At 51.5% G+C, this 19,346-nt stretch overlaps 2 protein-coding genes across 13 annotated transcripts in view; one reads left to right on the top strand and one right to left on the bottom strand.

Moving 5' to 3' along the window:
* The window catches only part of MYO15B (myosin XVB), a 45,474-nt gene extending 42,526 nt beyond the window's left edge, over positions 1-2,948 (top strand). For all 5 annotated transcript variants that reach the window (XM_034789773.1, XM_034789771.1, XM_034789772.1 and 2 more), the window contains 2 exons: positions 160-300; positions 1,929-2,948. In XM_034789773.1, the coding sequence (XP_034645664.1) occupies positions 160-300; positions 1,929-1,988 (201 nt within the window). In that variant the 3' untranslated portion in view covers positions 1,989-2,948. The remainder of the gene's footprint in view (positions 1-159; positions 301-1,928) is intronic.
* Positions 2,949-4,717: 1,769 nt separating this feature from the next.
* RECQL5 (RecQ like helicase 5) overlaps positions 4,718-19,346 on the bottom strand; it is a 56,701-nt gene continuing 42,072 nt past the window's right edge. For 7 of the 8 annotated variants that reach the window (XM_034789779.1, XM_034789778.1, XM_034789777.1 and 4 more), the window contains 12 exons: positions 18,543-18,770; positions 16,217-16,316; positions 14,030-14,066; positions 12,694-12,752; positions 12,448-12,521; positions 11,736-11,829; positions 11,049-11,189; positions 8,468-9,144; positions 8,086-8,164; positions 6,786-7,034; positions 6,180-6,252; positions 4,718-6,025 (listed from right to left, as the gene is read on the bottom strand). In XM_034789779.1, the coding sequence (XP_034645670.1) occupies positions 5,925-6,025; positions 6,180-6,252; positions 6,786-7,034; positions 8,086-8,164; positions 8,468-9,144; positions 11,049-11,189; positions 11,736-11,829; positions 12,448-12,521; positions 12,694-12,752; positions 14,030-14,066; positions 16,217-16,316; positions 18,543-18,770 (1,912 nt within the window). In that variant the 3' untranslated portion in view covers positions 4,718-5,924. The remainder of the gene's footprint in view (positions 6,026-6,179; positions 6,253-6,785; positions 7,035-8,085; positions 8,165-8,467; positions 9,145-11,048; positions 11,190-11,735; positions 11,830-12,447; positions 12,522-12,693; positions 12,753-14,029; positions 14,067-16,216; positions 16,317-18,542; positions 18,771-19,346) is intronic. The other variant, XM_034789780.1, reaches the window with a different exon arrangement.

Raw genomic sequence — 19,346 nt, 5'->3', positions numbered from 1 at the left:
GGTTCAAGGGCTGAGCTCTGCTTCCTTAACGTTCTGTATTTACATGACTGTGGTGAAAGCCTGCATTAGGGGTGGGGTGTTGAGGGCATTGGGCTCCTGATCCTCCGTGTCCTGCACTGGAGCAGCCCCTCTGATGGCGGGTTCTCTCCCTGGGCACAGGAGCTCTGCTGCCGCATCCCACTGAAGGAGGTGCAGAGGATGCGAACCCTGCGGCCTTTGGACGACTCCGGGGTGCCGGGTCTGGAAGTGAACTATGGCTCTGTGGAAAATCCTCAGACCATGTGGTTTGAACTGCAACAGGTAAAGAGAGCCCTGAGCACTGCCTGCTACTGGCCATGACAATGAACATAGTTATTGGGACGATATTTAATCCTGTCGCAGTTGGTTTCTCCAGCTCACTGGTGCCCACGCTTTGTCCAACTGAGACCGAGGCTGATAGCACTAGAGCCTTCCCCTAGCTCGGAGATAGGGGCTCTGCGAACTACAGTTCCCAGCATCCACTGCTCCCTCTTCAGCCAAACAGCATTGTTGGTATGGCGCTGGGAACTGTACTCAACCAAGGGCATCCCTCTGTAGCAGAGGGTGGCAAGCTAGAGCCACTCCATGGGCTATCCCGGGTCATGTCCCATCCAAACTGGCCTGTTTCCTTTACCCTGGTTGTGATCCTCCGAGGTTCCCAGAACACAGCAGCACCTTCCCTTGCACTACCTGCAGCGGCTGCATCGCTCTCGCATGTGATAGGAGAGATCGCAGGCTCTTTGCTGGGCAAGCCCAGCATTCAGGCTCCTGCAGTAGGTGCAGCGTGAGACTCTGGGCCCTGGTTGGGGGAGGAAATGGCAGCTGCTAAAGCCTTGAGCAGGAAAACTGCCTCGAAATTTGTGATGGCTTTTCCTTGCGTAAGGAACAGGCTCAGGCCTGGAGCTGGCGCTCTGCTTAATGGATTGTATTAAATAAAAAGGCGAAGTTAGTTTAGTGCCAGCCGCAGGCTCTGGGGCTGCTAAACCTCGATGGGCTCGTCTACACAGGGATGGTAAGGTATGCCTAGGCCAGAGCTGGAAGGTATTTCAGGGAGCCGGTCCCACTCTAGCATGCTACAGCCAGACGTGTAGCCGAGGCGGTGCCAGGAGCTAACCGCCCTGAGTACATATCTACGGTTTCAGGCAGGAATAAACTCGGGGCAGCTAGCAGCGGAGTCACTGCAGCTACTCTTCTATTTTTAGCACCTAACGTGCTCAGAGCTAGCGAGGGTTCGTCTGCCTGAGCTGGCACTTACCCCCTACAGCGCCAGCAGAGACGTAGCTTTAGTGCAGAGTAAGCCAGGGCATGCACCGTCTCTGTGTGTGGATACTCGTACTCCACCGTATGAGCACCTGTGTGTGCTTTAGCTAAGGACACTGAAGTGTATCCACACGGGAGATAGTGCAGAGTCGCTGGAGTGCCCCAGCTACTCAGGGCTCCCCCCAGACAGGCCTGAAGTTTCACTTTGGAAGGCTAGAATTACGACCCCCCCCATTCAGCTACCAGCCTTGTAGTGAGTCAGTGAATGCCCCTGTTCTTGCAGCAGCACAGAACAGTCATTCCCCGCCTCCCCCCATTATAGTGGAATAAACAAATCCCCTAAGATTTATAGCCAGCGACCAGGGTCTAAGCATTTCCCTTGGCACCTGGGTTACATGCTGGTTCTGAAGTATTGGGCAAGATCTGTATAAGAAAGAGCACAGGTAGCAAGCAGTTGCTTTGCCACGAGAAGGCCTGGGGTTTAAGCCCAGCCCTGCTGGTTTAGCAGAGGTAGGTGGCTGGATGTAGCCTCGGTGGGTGTCAAATTTCCACCTTAGGAGAGGTGAGGAAGTGAAGGGGCCAGGACCGAGAGGGGCTGCGGTGTTCAGGGTAAACAGGGAATTACTTCTACTGGGCTGTAATCTTTACAGGCCAAGGAACTGTACCACACGATCACAGTCATCCTGGAGGAGGGAGAATCTCAGCCCTAAAGACCCAGGCTGGAAGACGGCTAAGCAGAACAGGGCTATCCTCAGCTTGGACAGCTTATCAAGCACTTCTCACACGGGCCTGTGCCCCATTCACCATCCTGCTCTCCAGCTGCCTTGTTCTATCAGCACACTCCCCTCTCCTGCTTTCCAAGGCTGCCACTCCCTTGCCAGCCTGGCCTCCAAGCTGTTTGGTCACCTTACTTCTGCACCACCACATGCCAGAACCTGGACCTCCGCCGTAGTGCTGCTCCTCATCCCTTCCCAGGCTTGGTTCGTACGTCACTCCCATTCAGCGTCCTTTGGAGCTGCACGGTCTCCCCAGCCACAGCGGAGCACGCAATGGCCCAAGGCCCTGGTCTTTCACAAGCTGCTACAAGCAAGTGGGGAGGAGCAGCCCAGGGACTTCCAGGTACAGGACTATAATCCTTTTTTGCACTAATGACAAACTCACACATGGCAGCAGCAGGGGAGCCTGGTACTTGCCAGAGATTTTGCATCACCAAGAAAAAGATACAACTCCATCCACTGGCATTAAATTCCTGAGAGCGGCCTCTTATCTTACTGGTGGCAGCTCTTGGACATTACCACGGAGCAGGTCAGTGAGTGTCAATATGCAATTACCACGTATGCCAAGGCAGAGTTTGAGCTGCAATGGTAAGACTGTTGACGGCTACTCTGATTTCTTACTGGCTGTCTGCATAGTGTATGTTGATTTTTCTTTCTAATCTGAAGAACTCAGTCTGACCATACAGCTGTATATTTAAATGATGCCTACTTGCCCAGCGAACTAAGATACAAATTGCCTTCCCCAACAGAGGGGAAAAAATCAGACTGTAAAAAATAAATCCTTAATTTATTTTATTACTATAGATCTCCAGCTGGGGGAGAGGTGTTTATGCTTCTGTGGAAAAAAAAAAAAATCAATGAAACATTTAATAACCAATAAATTATTAAAGTCTCGGTTCCTTTCAGTTTTTGGAGCTATGAAAGTAAAAAACTGTTGATTTCCATGTGCACTAGGCAAAGAGGCTGTTCGGTCAGTGGGGGCTCATGGGCACGTTTTGAGGCATTTGAAAAGCATGAGCAGGTTGGGAATGAACATGGCCCCTTGGGCCAGCTATTGAAAGCCAGCCCCGATGCTCAGCGCGTGAACATTAGCTACCCACTAGGAATTCACTGGGGATAATGTGATGTGAGTTGGCAAAGGCAGCAGTTTCTGGTAGCCAAGTGTCCATATTGTAACTAACGCCAATGACTACATGGGTACGGAGGCTAAAAGGCCTTCCTTGCTGCTGCCTCCCAGTTTGAGCCATGAACGAATCTTGCACTCTAGCTGCCCATGCTCCAGCTGGCCCATGGCTGAGTTTTCCAGGGGCACGACCACCTCTTGCAGGGTGGGAAGGAAGAAAGGGTTAGGAAAGAGCCTCATGTGGAGACTGCACATTCAGTCCCCAGCAGCCCATGTGCTAAGAGGGTTGGCCGCTTTGTCAGAGACTTAAATGGCTGACTGATTCCTTGTGTAACAGAGCTGGCACTAGAAGCCAGGAGTTCTGTTGGCCGGTCCTCTCCCCAAGCAAAGTACAGCATTAACAAAACCATTCTCAGGGCAATTCAACCTTCACCTTTGAAATGGCCCCTACTGCTTTAGAGCTGTTGCCTGTATATTCTCTCCTGCCCACGCCCTCCCCCTCCCCCCCCACAGGCACAGGCAGCTCTAACAACCTGGCCCCACCTCCCTTCTCCCAGGGCCTTGGAAGGGGAGGGTGCAGCACCAGGGCACTGTGAAAGACTAGAGGGAGGAAGAGAAACAAGACACTTAGACCCAGAGCTTCTCTTTCCTCTGCTGTCACCACCCTCTGCCAGTTCTCTTCTTATAAACCTATCAATCCCCCTCATCCACCCCAGGGGGCGCCCTAGGTGTTTCCTGGCTGGAGGCCCTAGTCAGCATGGAAGGAGGCAGATTCTCCCACCCCTTTCAGCCCTCATGGGCGGTACAGAACACTAACAAAAGTGAACCACCAGGATCCCATGGATTGACAGGCTCCGGACAGAGGACCTCTGAGGACTAAAGGTAGGTAGACAACAGAACAACCCCCCCGTGCTGGGAAGTCTTGGCTCAGCACAGGGAGACAATCCTCTACTCACAGGAAGAGTTCCAGGGGATTTTTAATGGCAACGCAAAGCTCCTAGTCCGCAATAATCAGAGCATGTAAAGTACTTACCTTACTGCAGCACAAAAGGCTGCCATGACTGGGATGCCACCAGGCTCTTCTGGAGCATCGGGGGTGTTGAAAGCCACGACTTAGCAAAATCACACATGCTGCTGCAGCTCAAGCAGCAAGGGCACCGGTAAAAGCAGAAATGTCTGAGACACACTGCACAGCTAACTCCTGGGTCTGCTTCACACCACCCCTCAAACACTAACTGGAGCTAGAGCTGCTGGAAACTCAGGCTCGCTGACAGTGGAGGCTGCTCTTCGAGCTCCGCACAGAGACTCCAGCTAACTACTTCTAGGGGAGGAGAAGAATCGTGTGGTCCAAACGCTCTTGCCCATTCCTAGCCACCAGCTCCTACCATTCAGTTCATCGGTTGTTCAAGGGACAAGCGACTCTGCTTTTACCCAGGCGTTCGCAGTGTAACGCTCCGTGCGTGCTCAGGAAGGTAACCAGGAGCAGCAGAGCGCATCACATGTAATGAAACAGCAGGAACGAGGCAGAGAGAGCCCATCGCAACGGTGACGTTCAGTTTATTGTCAGTTTACCATGCACCCTTCGGGAACATATAAAAGCCCAGTTTCCCCGAGCACAAGCTATTCAGAAGCCTGTTCCATTCCTGGCTTCTGAGATTGCAGGTTGATCCAGCAGCATTAATGCCAGCCAGGTCAATCTCTTCCCTAGGCATAGAGCAACGGCAGAGCCCCACAAAAACTACATGTGAAAGACAATCCTGGGCACAGTAGGTTCATGTTACGACTCACCGACTCCCACCAGTTCAGGCCCTCGCATAAATATAGCAGCAGATGCACCACAGCTACTGGGTCTAACAAGTGCCACAGCAGCGGGTGGGTAATTGGCTGTACCAGCAGCAGCATCCTCTGTCCTAAGTCCCTGGTTTAGGCACAGTGAGGGGATATGGCTTCCAGGGGCTATAAGCAAATACTAGGGAAGTGCATCAACTTTGGTGTTGCCCCCTTAGAATGCACAACCAAGGGTGGGGGTGTGTGTGAGAGAGCTGCCAGTCTGTCCAGGCTACGGCACTATTGCCCACGCCGGTTAAAGAGCACATACAGCTGGCCAGAGTAAAACCAAAATTCAAGGTGGTTTTAAAAAAAAAAAAAGCCTGCAGGGGGTCCCCAGCTTTGGGAAAGGAGACGCTGCACGTCCCATCATCTAAACCGAAACATTTTTTCAAAGTAAATGTCCCTTCTAGGAACTTAACCGTCAGCTCCCATCAACAAACCCTGAGCGAAGCGTGGGCATTTGAATGTGTTTTCAGCGTAAGGCTTCTATTGGTAACATTTAAATAAAAAGGCAAGGGAGGGGGGCAAGGAGGGGTGGATGGGGAGGATCAGAGACACTTGTGGGGAGCAGCAGGATTCATACCCAACTTGGAATCAGAGTCTGCAATTCTCAGCTGGCAGCAGCAGCGGGATGCATCACAGCACGGCTGAGAGAGGCCACAGAGCTCTGCAGCATTGGCAGACACCAGACCTCTTAGCAAGGGCTGTTGAAGGACTTCATCGTCCCTTAGGCACCAGAGGAGCTCTGGAGACAAATTCCCAGGGATCACCTCCCTAGAGATGTTCTCAAGGCCACACCCGTGGCACAGATGCCATGGAGAACAAGCAGTAACATGAATGGAAAACTCCCCTGTGTCTCCGTGAGCCTTCAATTCCACCGACTGCAGCAGGGAATGGACATAGCTGGAGAACCGATATCATCTTTCCGAGCTGGGCAGCGCTTGCCAGTCTGTCTCATTTTCACACCTGACTCGGGTTTTGAAAAACTCCTTGATGAGTCTCTGTGCTTCTTCTTTCACTGCAAAGAGAGGGGACATCCCCTTTGAGGAGACGCTGGCAGAGTCTGCAGCCCCTCCTCCTGCAGGTCATTGACCCATTTAGCACTAGTATATCCCCAGCTGTCTACATGATACCACCCCACAGCCACATCCCCCCACCACGTGGCGACTCACCAGCCTTGCGGACGGGATTCTTTTCCTCAGTCAGTAAGTGGGAGAGGTGTCGGGCAAATCCCTTGAACAGTTCCTGCAGGGTAGAGAAATCAAAGTGCAGAGCGAAGGTTACCCCTGGCTGTATCACCCTCTCATCACACAATCGGTGTAGGTTTGCATGCCTCTGCACAGCCTCTAGCACCATCGGGCCGTAACAGAAACAACTGTTATTTGTATTACAGTGGTGCTTAACAGTCACAAGAGAGATCGGGGCCCCGTTGCGCTAGGCACTGTACGTACGCGGAACCACTCAGGTAGAAACAGCCAAGGGCTGAATTTGCTCTTAGTTCCCGGTTCAGTTTTTGCTTTTTAAAATCCCAAGTGAATAACTGGGATCCCCGTAGCACCATGGCAGTCACCACCCACCATTCCTCTCCAGAACGCGTCTCGCTTCTTGGGTCACTAAGGCAGGTGGAGACACACCCTACCACCAAGTACCAGCGAGACCCTGTGGGTAAATTTGAACACCCACCAGCATCATGCACCCCTCTCCCCCTGTCCCAAACAGCCTTAGGAGACACAGCTCTGGTCTCCTCCTGATAGAGAAAGCTGCTGTCTGTGCCCTACCTTGGAAGCAAATTTACCACCCTTGTAGAAAGGGGTCAAGTATTTGACGACAATATCTGCTGTCTCTTTAAGGGACACGCCTTTGGTCGCTGGCTGGATGGTCTTGGTAGTTCCTTCTTTATCAACCTGTGACAAACTCGGATCAAAAGTCACCTTCTTCTTCACTGGGCCCATGCCTTTGCCCTCTGGTTGCGACAGGATAGAAGACGCTGTCGCCTGCAACCTCTTCGACGCAGGGCTCTCCAGATCCTAGACCAGCACAAAGAGGAGCAGCCGTTCATGCAGCCGTTTCAGACTCCTAGGCCCAAGCTGCCATGTGAGGCAGAAGCATCCCCATGCCAGCCTGCAAGCTGCTTGCATAGAGAATCCATTTAGCCAACTCAGTCCCCTGGAGACAGGCCCTGGGCTAGTCACGGGGAAGGTACTCGAGGCATTAATCTAAGCAGCCCCGCTGTCCCCATCACACAGGAAAAGGCCTTAGAAGAAATCCTGTGGGATTCGCCTCTCCAGGGATTGCTGTGTCTAAGTGCTTGAAGGAAAGAGGGATGGGGAAATCTTCTTGGATACCCCCTGGGGTGAACCTAGCTAGACGCTGCAGGAAACGAGGCCTGGGATAGATCCACAAGGGCAATCCGCTCTGCTTTTGAGTTAAACAGTTAGTGCCCCACTCCAATTCAGCCCAAGCACGGGGACGGTGCTGCAGTCAAGAGAGCCAGGTCTCGGGGCTGTCACAGGTGTCAAACCCTGGGCTAGGGGCTGCAAGGCAGGGCGCTCAGCCCTTGCTGCACAATCACCCAGTACTGACTGGTCCATAGGGTCAGCTTTGGCGGCTGCCCTCAACTGATAAAGCATCACTTTGCTCTCTGTGACAGAGGGGTGGAGACACTCAGGACCCCACTTGCATCAGGCGACGGTGATTACAAGGTAGGTATCATCGGCTACCTCTCTGAGGGGGAAAGTGACACAGAGGTGAAGGGCTTGATTGCCAGATGTGCTAAGCACTCGCAGCTTCCACAGATTTCAGTCAGAGCTGTGGGTGCTCAGCACCTCCGAGAACCATGCCAAAAGTGCCTTGCCTGAGTCACGCCGTGCATCAGCGGCAGAGCCGGGCCTAGATCCCAGGAGTGCAGGCTCCCACATAGCCCATATTGCTGGTTTCTGCTGGGATCGGGACTGGACTACACCTGGATAACGGATACTGCCAGGTGAGGTTTAGACCAGGCATGTCATTTCCATAGAGGAGCTGGGCACAAAGCTGAGCAGACAGAGGTGAGGAAAATGAAATTCATTAAGATCTCACCTCATCTGATCCTGGCCTCTTCCTGCCTTGCCGTTCCCCAGCGCAGGTGGTTTCGATTTCTATACCAGCTTCGTCACAGCTGAGGATGGAGGGAAAGGACAAGATCATTTCTACTGGTTTGATTATTCAAGACAGGGACTTGCTATGAGATGAAGACTTCACCAGGCTGATATTTAGCGAGTGGCAGAGATTTCAGTAAAGCGTGAACGAGACGCCCTGTCCAGACCAGCTCAGAGTTAGAACACTGATTAAATACTATCATGGCAGCTCTCCATCAATGCAGCACAAAGGGCTGCCCGTGTAATTAGCTAACGAGACACCGCTGTGGGATGGCCTGGGCAAAGCAGGAAAGAATGGGGCAGGACCGCAGGAGCTCTCTCACCTTGGTTTTATCTGACCATCTAATCCTGCTTGTGTGGCTTCAGATCCAGGGTCGTGTTTCGACTTCAAGTCCTGACTTCTCTCAGTCAGTGCTTCCTCCATCTTCCTTGACTCATGGTCCTCCATCTGGGGTTGCCCGGCCGAAGCGCCTCCTGAGACACCTTCATTTTCCTGAGGTTCCTCTTTCTCCTGACATACTCTTTGAGAAAGAGACTGAGAAAGCTCACTCACAGGACAATCGTCTTCCTCTGCCGAGACACATCCTGAGGTTTTAAACCCGGCTTTGGTGAGAGAGAAGAATTTGGAAATGTTCTGGGATTCTTTTCTGGCTGCTTCTGCTAGCAGCTGTTGCTTCTTGGTGAGCTTTGCCTTCTTGGTAGGGCTATCTGACAGGGTGGCATCTGCATCTGGGCTGGGTTGCTGTCCCTTCTTGTCATGGACCTGTATTGCTTCCACAGCCCTTTCGTGTACTGCTTTGGTCACCCTTTCTTTGCTCTTGACGACAGAGACCCTGGCCTTTTCTGAATCACATTCGCTGTCACCTTGCCAGTTTGGACTATCCGCTTCCCTCTCCACAGGCGTCACATCACTCTCCTCCTTTGTCTTCAGCAGTTCGGCAGCAGTCTGGAACAAGCTGGAACTCTTTCGAAACCCAGCTCCTATCCGCTTGGGTTTAAACTACAAAGAGAAGGGAAAGAGACAGAGGGAGGGCACTAGAGGGTTACAAAGGCATTGCCAAGGAAGTGGTCTCCCTGTTTACACACACACACACACACACACACACACACACACACACACACACACACACACACACACACACACACACACACACACACACACACCCTCCCCACTGGGGGACACAAAATGGAGACTTGGTTCCTTCCATTACGTGCACATGGTTTGTCACAGGAGCGTTATTCAGAAGTCAATGGAGATGGCTTAATTCTGAGTTGTGAATTTACTGCTGGTGAAAGGTACTGTCTGTTAAGAGTTCAGGAAGGCAGTGGGTAGAGCCACCAACCTAACGGCCTGCCCCCTCAGGTGAGGGAGGGGCCACATGACCCAGAAAAGTGATTCCCTGGAATCAAACAATGATAAACCTGGATGACAAAGGTGCAAAACCAAGGAACCGGATGGGCACACCGAGCAGAGAACACCAGACAATGCCCACTGCTCTGCAAAGGAGACCAAGGCATCAGTGGATGCTACCCAGAGGCAAGAAATGCCCAGGGAATGGAAGAAGATCCCTCCAGTCACAGAGAGCCTCCCTGCCGAGTTTGGAATGGATGGCCATCTTGGCCAGAGCCAGGAGGAGGCCGATGAGATCTTGTGACATCATGGGGCCATGGATGGGATGGGTATATAGGAGATGTGGGGACAAACAGCCAGAACCTCAGCAGGAGGCTCTGGAGAAGCTGGGAGAGGGGCTGCACTAGGGCACGCTGCAGGCAGCTGTGTGTCAGGCTCTCCCTCTAGTGGCACAAGAGGCAGCTATTGGGGGCATCTATGAACCACACCAACCACACCCTGGTTTACAGCAACATGCAGGAGCTGCCAACGAATGTGAAAGAAGCCAGGTTCACAGCCCAGGTCAGCAGAGCTCCCCACAGCACAGGAAGCAGCAGGACGAATTTCCCCTCCCAAAGTGCTTCACCCTGACCCAGAGGAATCACCCCCCTGGGCTGAGGGATAGTTCAGTCCAGCCTTACACTCTCTGACTTCCTGCAGCCTCTCTGCTGAGGCTGCCAACAAAGGTGCAGGCAGTTCCAAGAGTGGTTTCTGCAACGTGAGCACTTGTTCACTGTACTGAGCCCAGCCACCCCACTTCACAGAGCTACTGAAAAGCCATCAGATGGTGACAGCTTTCAGCCACCACCGCTCTGGATTGGATCCGGCAGCGGGAGAGGACAGGGATTAGTGATAGGTAACGAGCTACAGCGCTTAAGCCAGCCAGTCCAGTGTCGCTGGATGGAGTCTGCCAAGGACTGCTAGGTCTAGTGTTGGGTCTGCCAGTTGTGTTGGTGCCACTCTGCAGCACACTCCTTTCAGGGAGCGCACACTGTCTAAAACCAGAAGCAGACACATCAGAGCAGTCATGGCTGCACAGTAAGGGGGACGGGGGTGGAAGAAAGCTGTAGCCCCAGAATACGGGGACGGGCAATATCCTTGGTTGAGTGATGACAAGTTAGATTGGAGGGGAGCCTCTTTGGCAAAATACAGTCTGAAAAGCAGGAGCTCCGGCATGACAAGGGGGTTGAGCTGTCCTCACCACAAGAGCACCATGTGCAGGAGGAGCAGGATGGGAGGGAAAACATTCCACCACAAACACTCAGCCAAAGCTAAGCAACAAACCTTGCAAAGAACCATACCCCAAAACCCATTGTTCACCTTTTCCTCTTTGCCCAGCTTCACCTCAAGCACATTATACAGCCTAGCCAAAAACTGCCTGGGCCGTTTTCTAGCTCAGGCATTCGGCGTTTTCATACAACCAGCTGGGCAGTTGTATGAACGGCCACAATACTTCCAGGCAATAGGCTTTGCAAGCCCTGTCATCGTTCCGTGCAGCAGCCACCTGTACTCACCGAATAGACTTGGGATGCAGGGAGAAAGTCATCTTCAGCTGAGGGTTCAGACTTCGTCCTGGGGCTGCTGCCGCCACCAGCTCCTAACCCACATGCTGGATACAGCTCCCCTTCTTTCGAGGCTTTGTTGATCTCCGCTACCTTGGGTTGAAAGAGAAGAAGAACATCGCCCAATGGCGGAGTCTTTACGTCTCCCTCTTCCTCCCATGCATCGCAATCCTCACTGGCAAAGGGCAGGTCTCCACCAAGGGCTGCTCCTGCCTTATGGCCATGAATTACCCCAGGATGGCTCGAGCCAACTGCCTAGCCCAACTCAGGATATTTCTACCATGTAATGATGGTCCAGCCACAGGGTGATTGGAGCAACCCCCCACCCTTATTTTATTTTTAAGGCTGGGTTGCTCTCCGATGGCTGCAGATGTTTTGACAGATGTTCTGATCAACAGATGGACTGCAGCCTACAGGGAGGAAGAATCCAATGAGATAAAAGCTCCTCCTGGAAGGGATACCAGGAAGAAACAGCCTGAGGGAGGTAAGCAGGGCAGAGCGAGAGCTGTAACACATGGCGGGAACGCGCCCCTTGAGTCTAACATGTACCATGCTCAAGGGCTATGGCAGTGGTGACACCAGGGACGGGAGGGAGCAGCTCCAGTTTCCCCCCATCACCCCCCACCGCAAGCTCCTTACCTTCTTTAGTACAGTTGCCTTGTACAAGTTGGACATTTTACTGGTTCTGAAAGCCTCATACTCCATCTCCACGGCACAGGCGTGAGGGTCTGACCTGCAATGCACACTGTGGTCAGTTCAGGTAGGACACAGCTCTCCACTTGCGAGAGGAGTGCTCATGTTGGTGAAGAGTCTCCAGCAAGGGTCTGGGTTGGGAGAGGGCCGGTGCGGAAGCAGGGCTGGGATTTAAGCCCGAATGTGTAAAAACTGCAGGTGGTGGTCAAGGGGCTGTTTTAGTGCCTGGCAGGGGGCACAGCAGATTTACTTCAAAAACATGGCTCTCTCCTCGCGCACATTTGGAGATTCTCTGGTTTGTGTGGGTCTGCATGGACTTTGTGTAGTACGCTATCCCCCTCTGGTGGGGCAAAGGGGAACAGCAAGCCCTGGAATCACCATAAAGGGAGCTGGTGGAACTAGCACCCAGGAGGCTCAGAGCACACTCAGAGGGGGCTTGGTGAATCTTCCTGGAGCTGAACTCAGCTGTGGGGCCCAGCAAGGGGATATGAATGGGGATGGAGGGAAGAGCGCTGTACGTCAGGCTTCTCGCAGAGCTCCAGAGGTGATTCACTCACTGACAAGGGTGACCATTGCACACAATAATCTTGCTCAGAGCAAGGAGAGCCCTGCTATCAGGACCTCTTCTCTCTATCCCTTCCTGTGCCTTGTTTAATACCCATGTCCTGTCGGGGCTGCCTTCTGGTTGCTGCTCAGAGCTTCTACCAACATCTTCAAGCAGTGTTCTCGGGCCTAAAACCAAAAGGAGAGAGAGGAGATCCTCTTGCAGGAATGGCATTGCCTTTCTCCTCCACCCCCTGAAGGGACAGGAAGGAGCAGGCAACACCTCTGGCCAGTCTCAGACAAGAGTTACTAGCAGGGGGGGTGAGAACGCCGCACTGAATTCACGCAGGCCTTTCCTTACCTTGACCGTGAGTTTGGAGATTTTCTGGCTGGTGGGGTCTTTCAGGGGGCAGTCTGCATCTACCAGAGAAGTGACGTTTTAAAGAGATGCTCTCCACCCTTCCATTCCTTGCCATGCCACCCCACCACCCTTACCAGGCGGGGTGTTAGTACAGTATCTCTTGGAATTGCCCTCCCACCACGCCACCCACGGGCCATTACAAAGTTCCCCTTGAGCAGGGGGAAGGACAAGTTCAAGAACAGGAGGAAGTGGAGGTGAGATTTCACAGAGGTGGGTACGTCTGTGTCACAAGCACAAGACTTGCTGCTCGTCAAAGAGCTCTCAGTCCCAGCGAGCCCCTTTCAGGGCCTTCAATTCTCAGAAAAAACCACCTCATTCAGGGCAAGATGGGGGGTAGGGAGGAGTTGAGCAGAGCAACATATTCTGTAGAGCAGTGGGTCTTAACCAGGGGTACGTGTACTCCGCGGGTACTTAGAGAGCTTCCAGGGGGTACATCAACTCCTCTAGATATTTGCCTAGTTTTACTAGAGGCTACATAAAAAGCACTAGCAAAGTCACACAAACTAAAATTTCACAGACAATGATTTGTTTATACTGCTCTGTATACTATACACTGAAATGCAAGTACAATATTTATATTCCAATTGATTTATTTTATAATTATATGGTAAAAATGAGAGTCAGCTATTGTTCAATAATAGCGTGCTGGGACATTTCTGTATTTTTGTGTCTGATTTTGTAAGTTTTTAAGTGAGGTGAAACTTGGGGGTACACAGGACAAATCAGACTCTTGAAAGGGGTACAGTAATCTGGAAAGGTTGAGAGCCACTGCTGTAGGGCACCCCTTTGGCCTGTAGCAATAATTCCGTCACTTGACAAAGCTCCAAACAGCACAGGTCAAAACAACAAAACCTCCCTCAGGCGCTCAGGTTTGACACAGAGGCCAGAACTGGGGTATTTAAATGTGGCACAAAATTAGAGAGGCCGAAAGCCCAGATCAAAAGGTGTTCCTCTGGGGCAGGCTGTATCAGAAAGATGCAATCTACATCTTGACCTGAACAATCTCAGATTTGGGCTTAGACCGACCTCTTCCAGCAAGGAGTTCCACAGCCAGGGACCCACTGCTCTGGTCCTGGTGCCCAATAGTTGGCGTGTGGGTCGATTCAGCTGTGTCCTCTTTGTGGAACATCCAGCCACAGGAGAGGATTAAGCTGCATTATTTGTTATTCCCAGATATTGGTGCTACATAAGGCAACCACAGTGTTCTCCTTCCCCATGGAACTCTCTCACTGATCGAGACCATCTGGTAAAACTATAAAGCAATGGAGAGATCTACCTGGAGGGACAAAGTCATCTTTTTCTGGTTCTTTGCCCTGCAGGAGAAGAGAGAGAGAGAGAGAGAGAGATCAAACGTTTCCATCATGAGCAACATATATGTAGGACTACAGAGAACACGAGAGACCCTGTATGCAGCTCCAGTCACCTATTCCAGGAAGGATGATGCCAAAACTCTAAGGGTGCGAGGAAGGCAGCAAAAAGGACAGAAGAGACTGGGGAGCAGGTAAGGGATGCAATGCAAAGGCCAGAGGGGCTGACTGAGGCCAGTCAAATATTAGATATGTTAAAGCAGACAGGATCCCCTTGACTAGAGTAGGGCAGGGGCCAGCTCGTAAAGAACGTCAAGGAGATTTTCTTCACATAAATGGGAAATGGGGAGGGGGATCAAAACCGTGTAGTAAAGGCATAAATTGGAACAATTTATAGACACCAGATCAAGCAGCAGCAAGGCACAAGGGTGGATTTAGCAACAGCTGCTATTAAGGAGCTGAGGACAACATGGGCACCAGTACTGCAGCAGGGATGCTAGTAGGAAATGCAGTTTAATGGTCAGAGCAGAAGATTAAGGACGTCTACATGAACAATTTGTTTGCAGCAAGCTGGGATGTGAATCTACTCCGCATTAGCCTGTCGCAGACAAACTGTCCATAGGGACCCTGCTGAAATGCATTAGCAGTTCATTAATGTGCTCTGATCTCATCCCATTTCAAAAAGCACTAGATCAAAGCGCATCAATGAACTGTTAATGCGCATCAGTAGGGTCCACACAGCAGGCTAGTGCGGGACAGATTCACACCCCAGCTTGCTGCGAACTAACTGTTCCCATAGACGAACCCTAGGAGATAGGATTGCTGGATTCCATTTCCAGCACTGCCACTGCTCACTGAGAGACCCTGGGGTAGTCACTTAACCTCTCTGTGCCTTATTACACCATGCTGCAGATGGGTCAGAGTCATGCTTACCTGTCCTCACAGTGGTGGGGTAAGGCTATATTCGTTCGTGTTAAAGCACTGAGATCTGGGGCTGAAAAGCTCCATAGGAGGATGAAGTATTATTATTATGATGCTAGAGGTTCAGAGGGTTAAATATAGGTGAGTCTACTGGTGGATTTCTGAGTTCATCCCCCTGCTCCAGTAATAGTCATTAATCCCCTGCGGGGAGACGGACATGGAGCACAGGAGTTGAGGGAGGGAGGGAAGGGGGAAGAATGAGGGGCAGATGGTGCCATTTCCCTGCACTGTTGGTTCTTATCTTGGCAGCCCTTTTTTATCTGTCTGTGCTGGGGTTTATCCTGCAGGGCACAGACATAGGCTGCTGTACTTTCCACTTCTTCCTGGAGCAGAAAAATGCAGGCTCCCCGTTTATCAGAGACTTGGTTACATCTATTAAATGTAACAAGCTAGTTCCCCTTATGCCAGTCTCCATTTACAAGAATCCCATCACTTCCCAAGATCCTTCCCCTTTTTCCATGCAATAAGTTGTAGAGGGACAGGAGCCATCAACAATCTTCATAAAACATCCTCCCTCTACTCTGCCCCTTACCAATGGAGGGATCTCCATCTGGAGATCGGTCCAGGGGCCGAGGGCCAACTGGAGATGCATCCACCATCCAGCCCTCTGCACCCCCAGCCTCTGGAGGAATCCTTAGAGGACTGAGGTTGTGCTAAGTTTTCTGCAGAGGTCACTGCGCACTGTGGAATGTTAATGGAAGCAGGAGGAATAGTCATGTGGCTCCTGAATTTGAGCAGATGGCTCTGACTTTTGGTGGAGCTCCAAGGTCCATGGGAGATCAGAGGGACTGAAGTGAGGGGTGGAAAACACCCCCAGACAGAATGGCTTCAGGACAAATTAGCTCAGGAAACCGTGGAGAGCTTTCCTCCTCTGAGCACCCCATTCCACAGGAAAACTGGCATGAGAGGATCTGGTCCAGAGTCTGGAGACGAGGCCTGTATATCTGAATTTAGTAAAACTAGAGAGGACAATGTTGCTCTCAGATTTACAGACTTCTGGTTTTTCATTTGCCAATATGTCTGTTGGTCACCCAGAGAGGCTTTATCTGTTACACCACTGATTGTCCTGCTGCTAGTCACAGGAAGCTGCTGTGTCTGCAGTAGGGGCAGGTACGCTGCACAGAGGCCAAAAGCCAGAAGCCCTCGGATCTCTTCGAGAAGGGATGTCAACTCACTTTACGCAGATTCATCTGCTTTTTGTAGAAGTTGTACCACTCCCGTTTCCGATTTTCCTCATTGGCTTCGTCCCCGCTCCCACGGTTTCCTTCGTCATACCTGGATGAGAAGGCAGGAGAGTTTAGGAGAGGGATACAAATGCCTGCAGAGGGAGCAGTAGCTGGTCTAAAGGCCTTAGAAAACCTGAATCATATCAGGAAGGTGTTTTCTAATGGACTTTTATGACCACACCTTAGAGCTCAGTTCTGCCATCCTTACTCAAGTTGAGCAGTACTTCCTCAACTAAAAGTCCACTGAAATCAACAACAGTGAGTACGGCTGGCACAGCTGGGTCCTCAGTGACCACGACAGCTTTGAACAGAAGGTACAGCCAAGCGGCACAAAATCAGTAAAGTAGGTAGCAAGCAGTGCCCTGTGTTAAAGCAATAGCCTTTGGAGTCCTGGGTTCAAATACAGTAACTCCTCACTTAATGTCCGCCCGGTTAACGTTCTTTCGTTGTTACGGTGCTGATCGATTAGAGACCAGGCTCGTTTAAAGTTGCTCCCTTATAACGTTGTTTGGCAGCCACCTGCTTTGTCCACTGCTTGCAGAAAGAGCAGCCAGTTGCAGCTAGCTGGTGGGGGCTTGGAACCAGGGTGGACCGGCAGCCCCCCCCCCCCCCATCAGCTCCCCACTCCCCTAAGTTCCCTGTGCTGCAGCCACCCAGCAGGCTACCAATTGCCAGGCAGTTCAGCTGTCCCTCCCCACACTGCCGTGAGCTGCTCCTGCCCTCTGCCTTGGAGCTGCTCCCAGGAGCCTCCTGCTTGCTGTGCAGGGGGTGAGGGGGGGGGAAGAGGGGTGCTAATGTCAGAGTGCCCCCCTCCCCCCACTCCTGTACCACATCTCCGCAGAGCAGGGGGGGGACACGATAGGGCTCAGGACGGCAGGGCTCAGGACTGAGGGAGCTTCCTGGCAGCAGCTGCTGTCTCAACTTGCTGATCTACTTAAAAAGGCAATGTACTTAGAGTGGAGTCAGCGTACTTAAAGGGGCAATGCACATCTCTCTCATGCACACAGTGTGTGTGTGTCTCTCTCTGCCATGCTGTCTCCCCTCCCTCCATTCGTGCTGCCTTGTAGAGTGTGACGCTACCTTACCAACAATGTGTTAACCCTGAGGGCTCAGCCGAGTGCTAGTTCATCATTTAGCAGTAAGGCATTCCCTGGGAAATATCCACCCGCTTCCACCCTCTGACTCCTCCACCTCAACCCAGCTTCACAATCAGCACTGCTGTGTACAGTATTAAACAGATTGTTTAAAACTTAGAGAGAGAGAGAGAGAGAGAGAGAGTGTGTGTGTGTGTGTATATAAAAAAATATAGTCTTTTGTATGGCGAAATTTTTTCCCCTGGAACCTAACCCCCCCTTCCCCCTCCATTTACATTAAATTCTTATGGGGAAATTGGATTAGCTTAACATCGTTTTGCTTAAAGTCGCATTTTTCAGGAACAAACAACAACATTAAGCGAGGAGTTACTGTATAGCTCAGGGTCACTGGTCATTTGGCCTCATCCTACTGCCAGGGCCATCTGATGACTAAAGCTACCAATCTGGGTCAACCTGTGGAAGCAGAGAGCTGGAATGACAGTCAGTGCTGCAGATCATGACAGAGCTGCATAGGTAGAAGCGTGCAGAGACGCTTGCACTATGTCTGACCGCATGATGGCTGTAACCCAGCAATGCTAACAGCCTTTTGCTTTCAAACACAAAATCCCCTTGCAAAACAGGAGTTACACACTGGGGAAAAATTAATAATAATACCACCACCACCTCGCCACATGTCTCGAGCATCATCATCCAAGTGTGCTAAGCACTATATAGATTTAATCACACTTCCCAGCACCCATCTCTGTTTTACAGGTAAGGGGAAACGGAGACGCAGAGGTTAAGCAACTTGCCCTAGGTCAGTGAGTCAGTGCTAGGACTAGAATCCAGGAGAAGTCTGGAGCTAGCTACTTGATTAGTCTCTCTAAAGTCTAGGTCCTCTGTCTCCTAACCCAGATGCAAAATTTAGGCCGGTTCCTTGAATCAGCTACATTCTGTGGGACAATCAATTGTTCTAGATCATCTGAGGACAGCTGCTGGCTCCCAGGGATATGAATCTGACTGAACCAGCCACAGTGTATGGAAAAAAGTCCCTGGTCTTGAGGCCATAAGTGACCAGAAAACACCACACAGAAATATCTGCTGAAATTAGGAGCAGCTGGGCTGGCAGCAGGGGGTGGAGCTCCACCCTCCCCAACAGAATGGGCCGCAGTCTCTGGGAGGCTCAGCAATCAAATCCGAACCTGCTAAAGCCTCCAGAGCCTCTCCTCCCTCCTTCGTATAGCTCTGGGTCATAGGCATCCCGAGAGGAACCTGTGGGTCCAATGCAGGTTCTGCTCCAGCTGTTGGTGCTCAGCTCCAGGGAATCCAGCTGCTTTTTCACTGCTCCTGGGTTCTTGCAGTAATCACAGCACTTGTTACAAGGCGGGGTGACATCTCCAAAGTACTTTGCTATGGCAGCATGGCGACATCTAGGAGACAAGAGAAAGAAGGGAACAGCGACATGCTGATGGGAGAACAATTACTGCAAGGGGGGGAGGTAAAGTACGGGAGGCATGGAAGGGGTGAGAACATTCTGGAAAGATACGTAATACTGCAGATCAAATCTGCAACACCTGCAACATGGGGTGGGGTGAAGGAAATCACCATAGCAAGGGCAACATGGGGCTGTCCCAAACTCATCTGTTTTGGACTTTTCAGGAGGGATTTTCAGACGCTCTCAGTGTTGGCCTAACTCCCCCACTGAAGTCAAGGGGAGTTTTACACTGACCTCCATAAGAGCACAGTCAGGCCAACACCGGGCGCTTTTGAATACTCACTTTTTAAGGGCAGTGCCACTGCAAACAGACAGCCACCCCAAACCCCCAGGTTACACACACACAGTTACCATACACCCCAATATGATGCACAAGCAGAAATTCAGCTGCCCTTACATTATGTGTATGGAGCGCTAAGTGGAAGGGAGAAATAGGCCTATTAGTTTGTTCATACTCCAAATACTACTTTGTTCTCAGTTTCGGTCAGGGCGATCGCAAAGGCTGCTGAAA

Source organism: Trachemys scripta, chromosome 14, assembly GCF_013100865.1.
Source record: "Trachemys scripta elegans isolate TJP31775 chromosome 14, CAS_Tse_1.0, whole genome shotgun sequence".
Classification (NCBI taxonomy): Eukaryota; Metazoa; Chordata; order Testudines; family Emydidae; genus Trachemys; species Trachemys scripta.
This window is presented reverse-complemented; position numbering and strand designations above follow the sequence as displayed.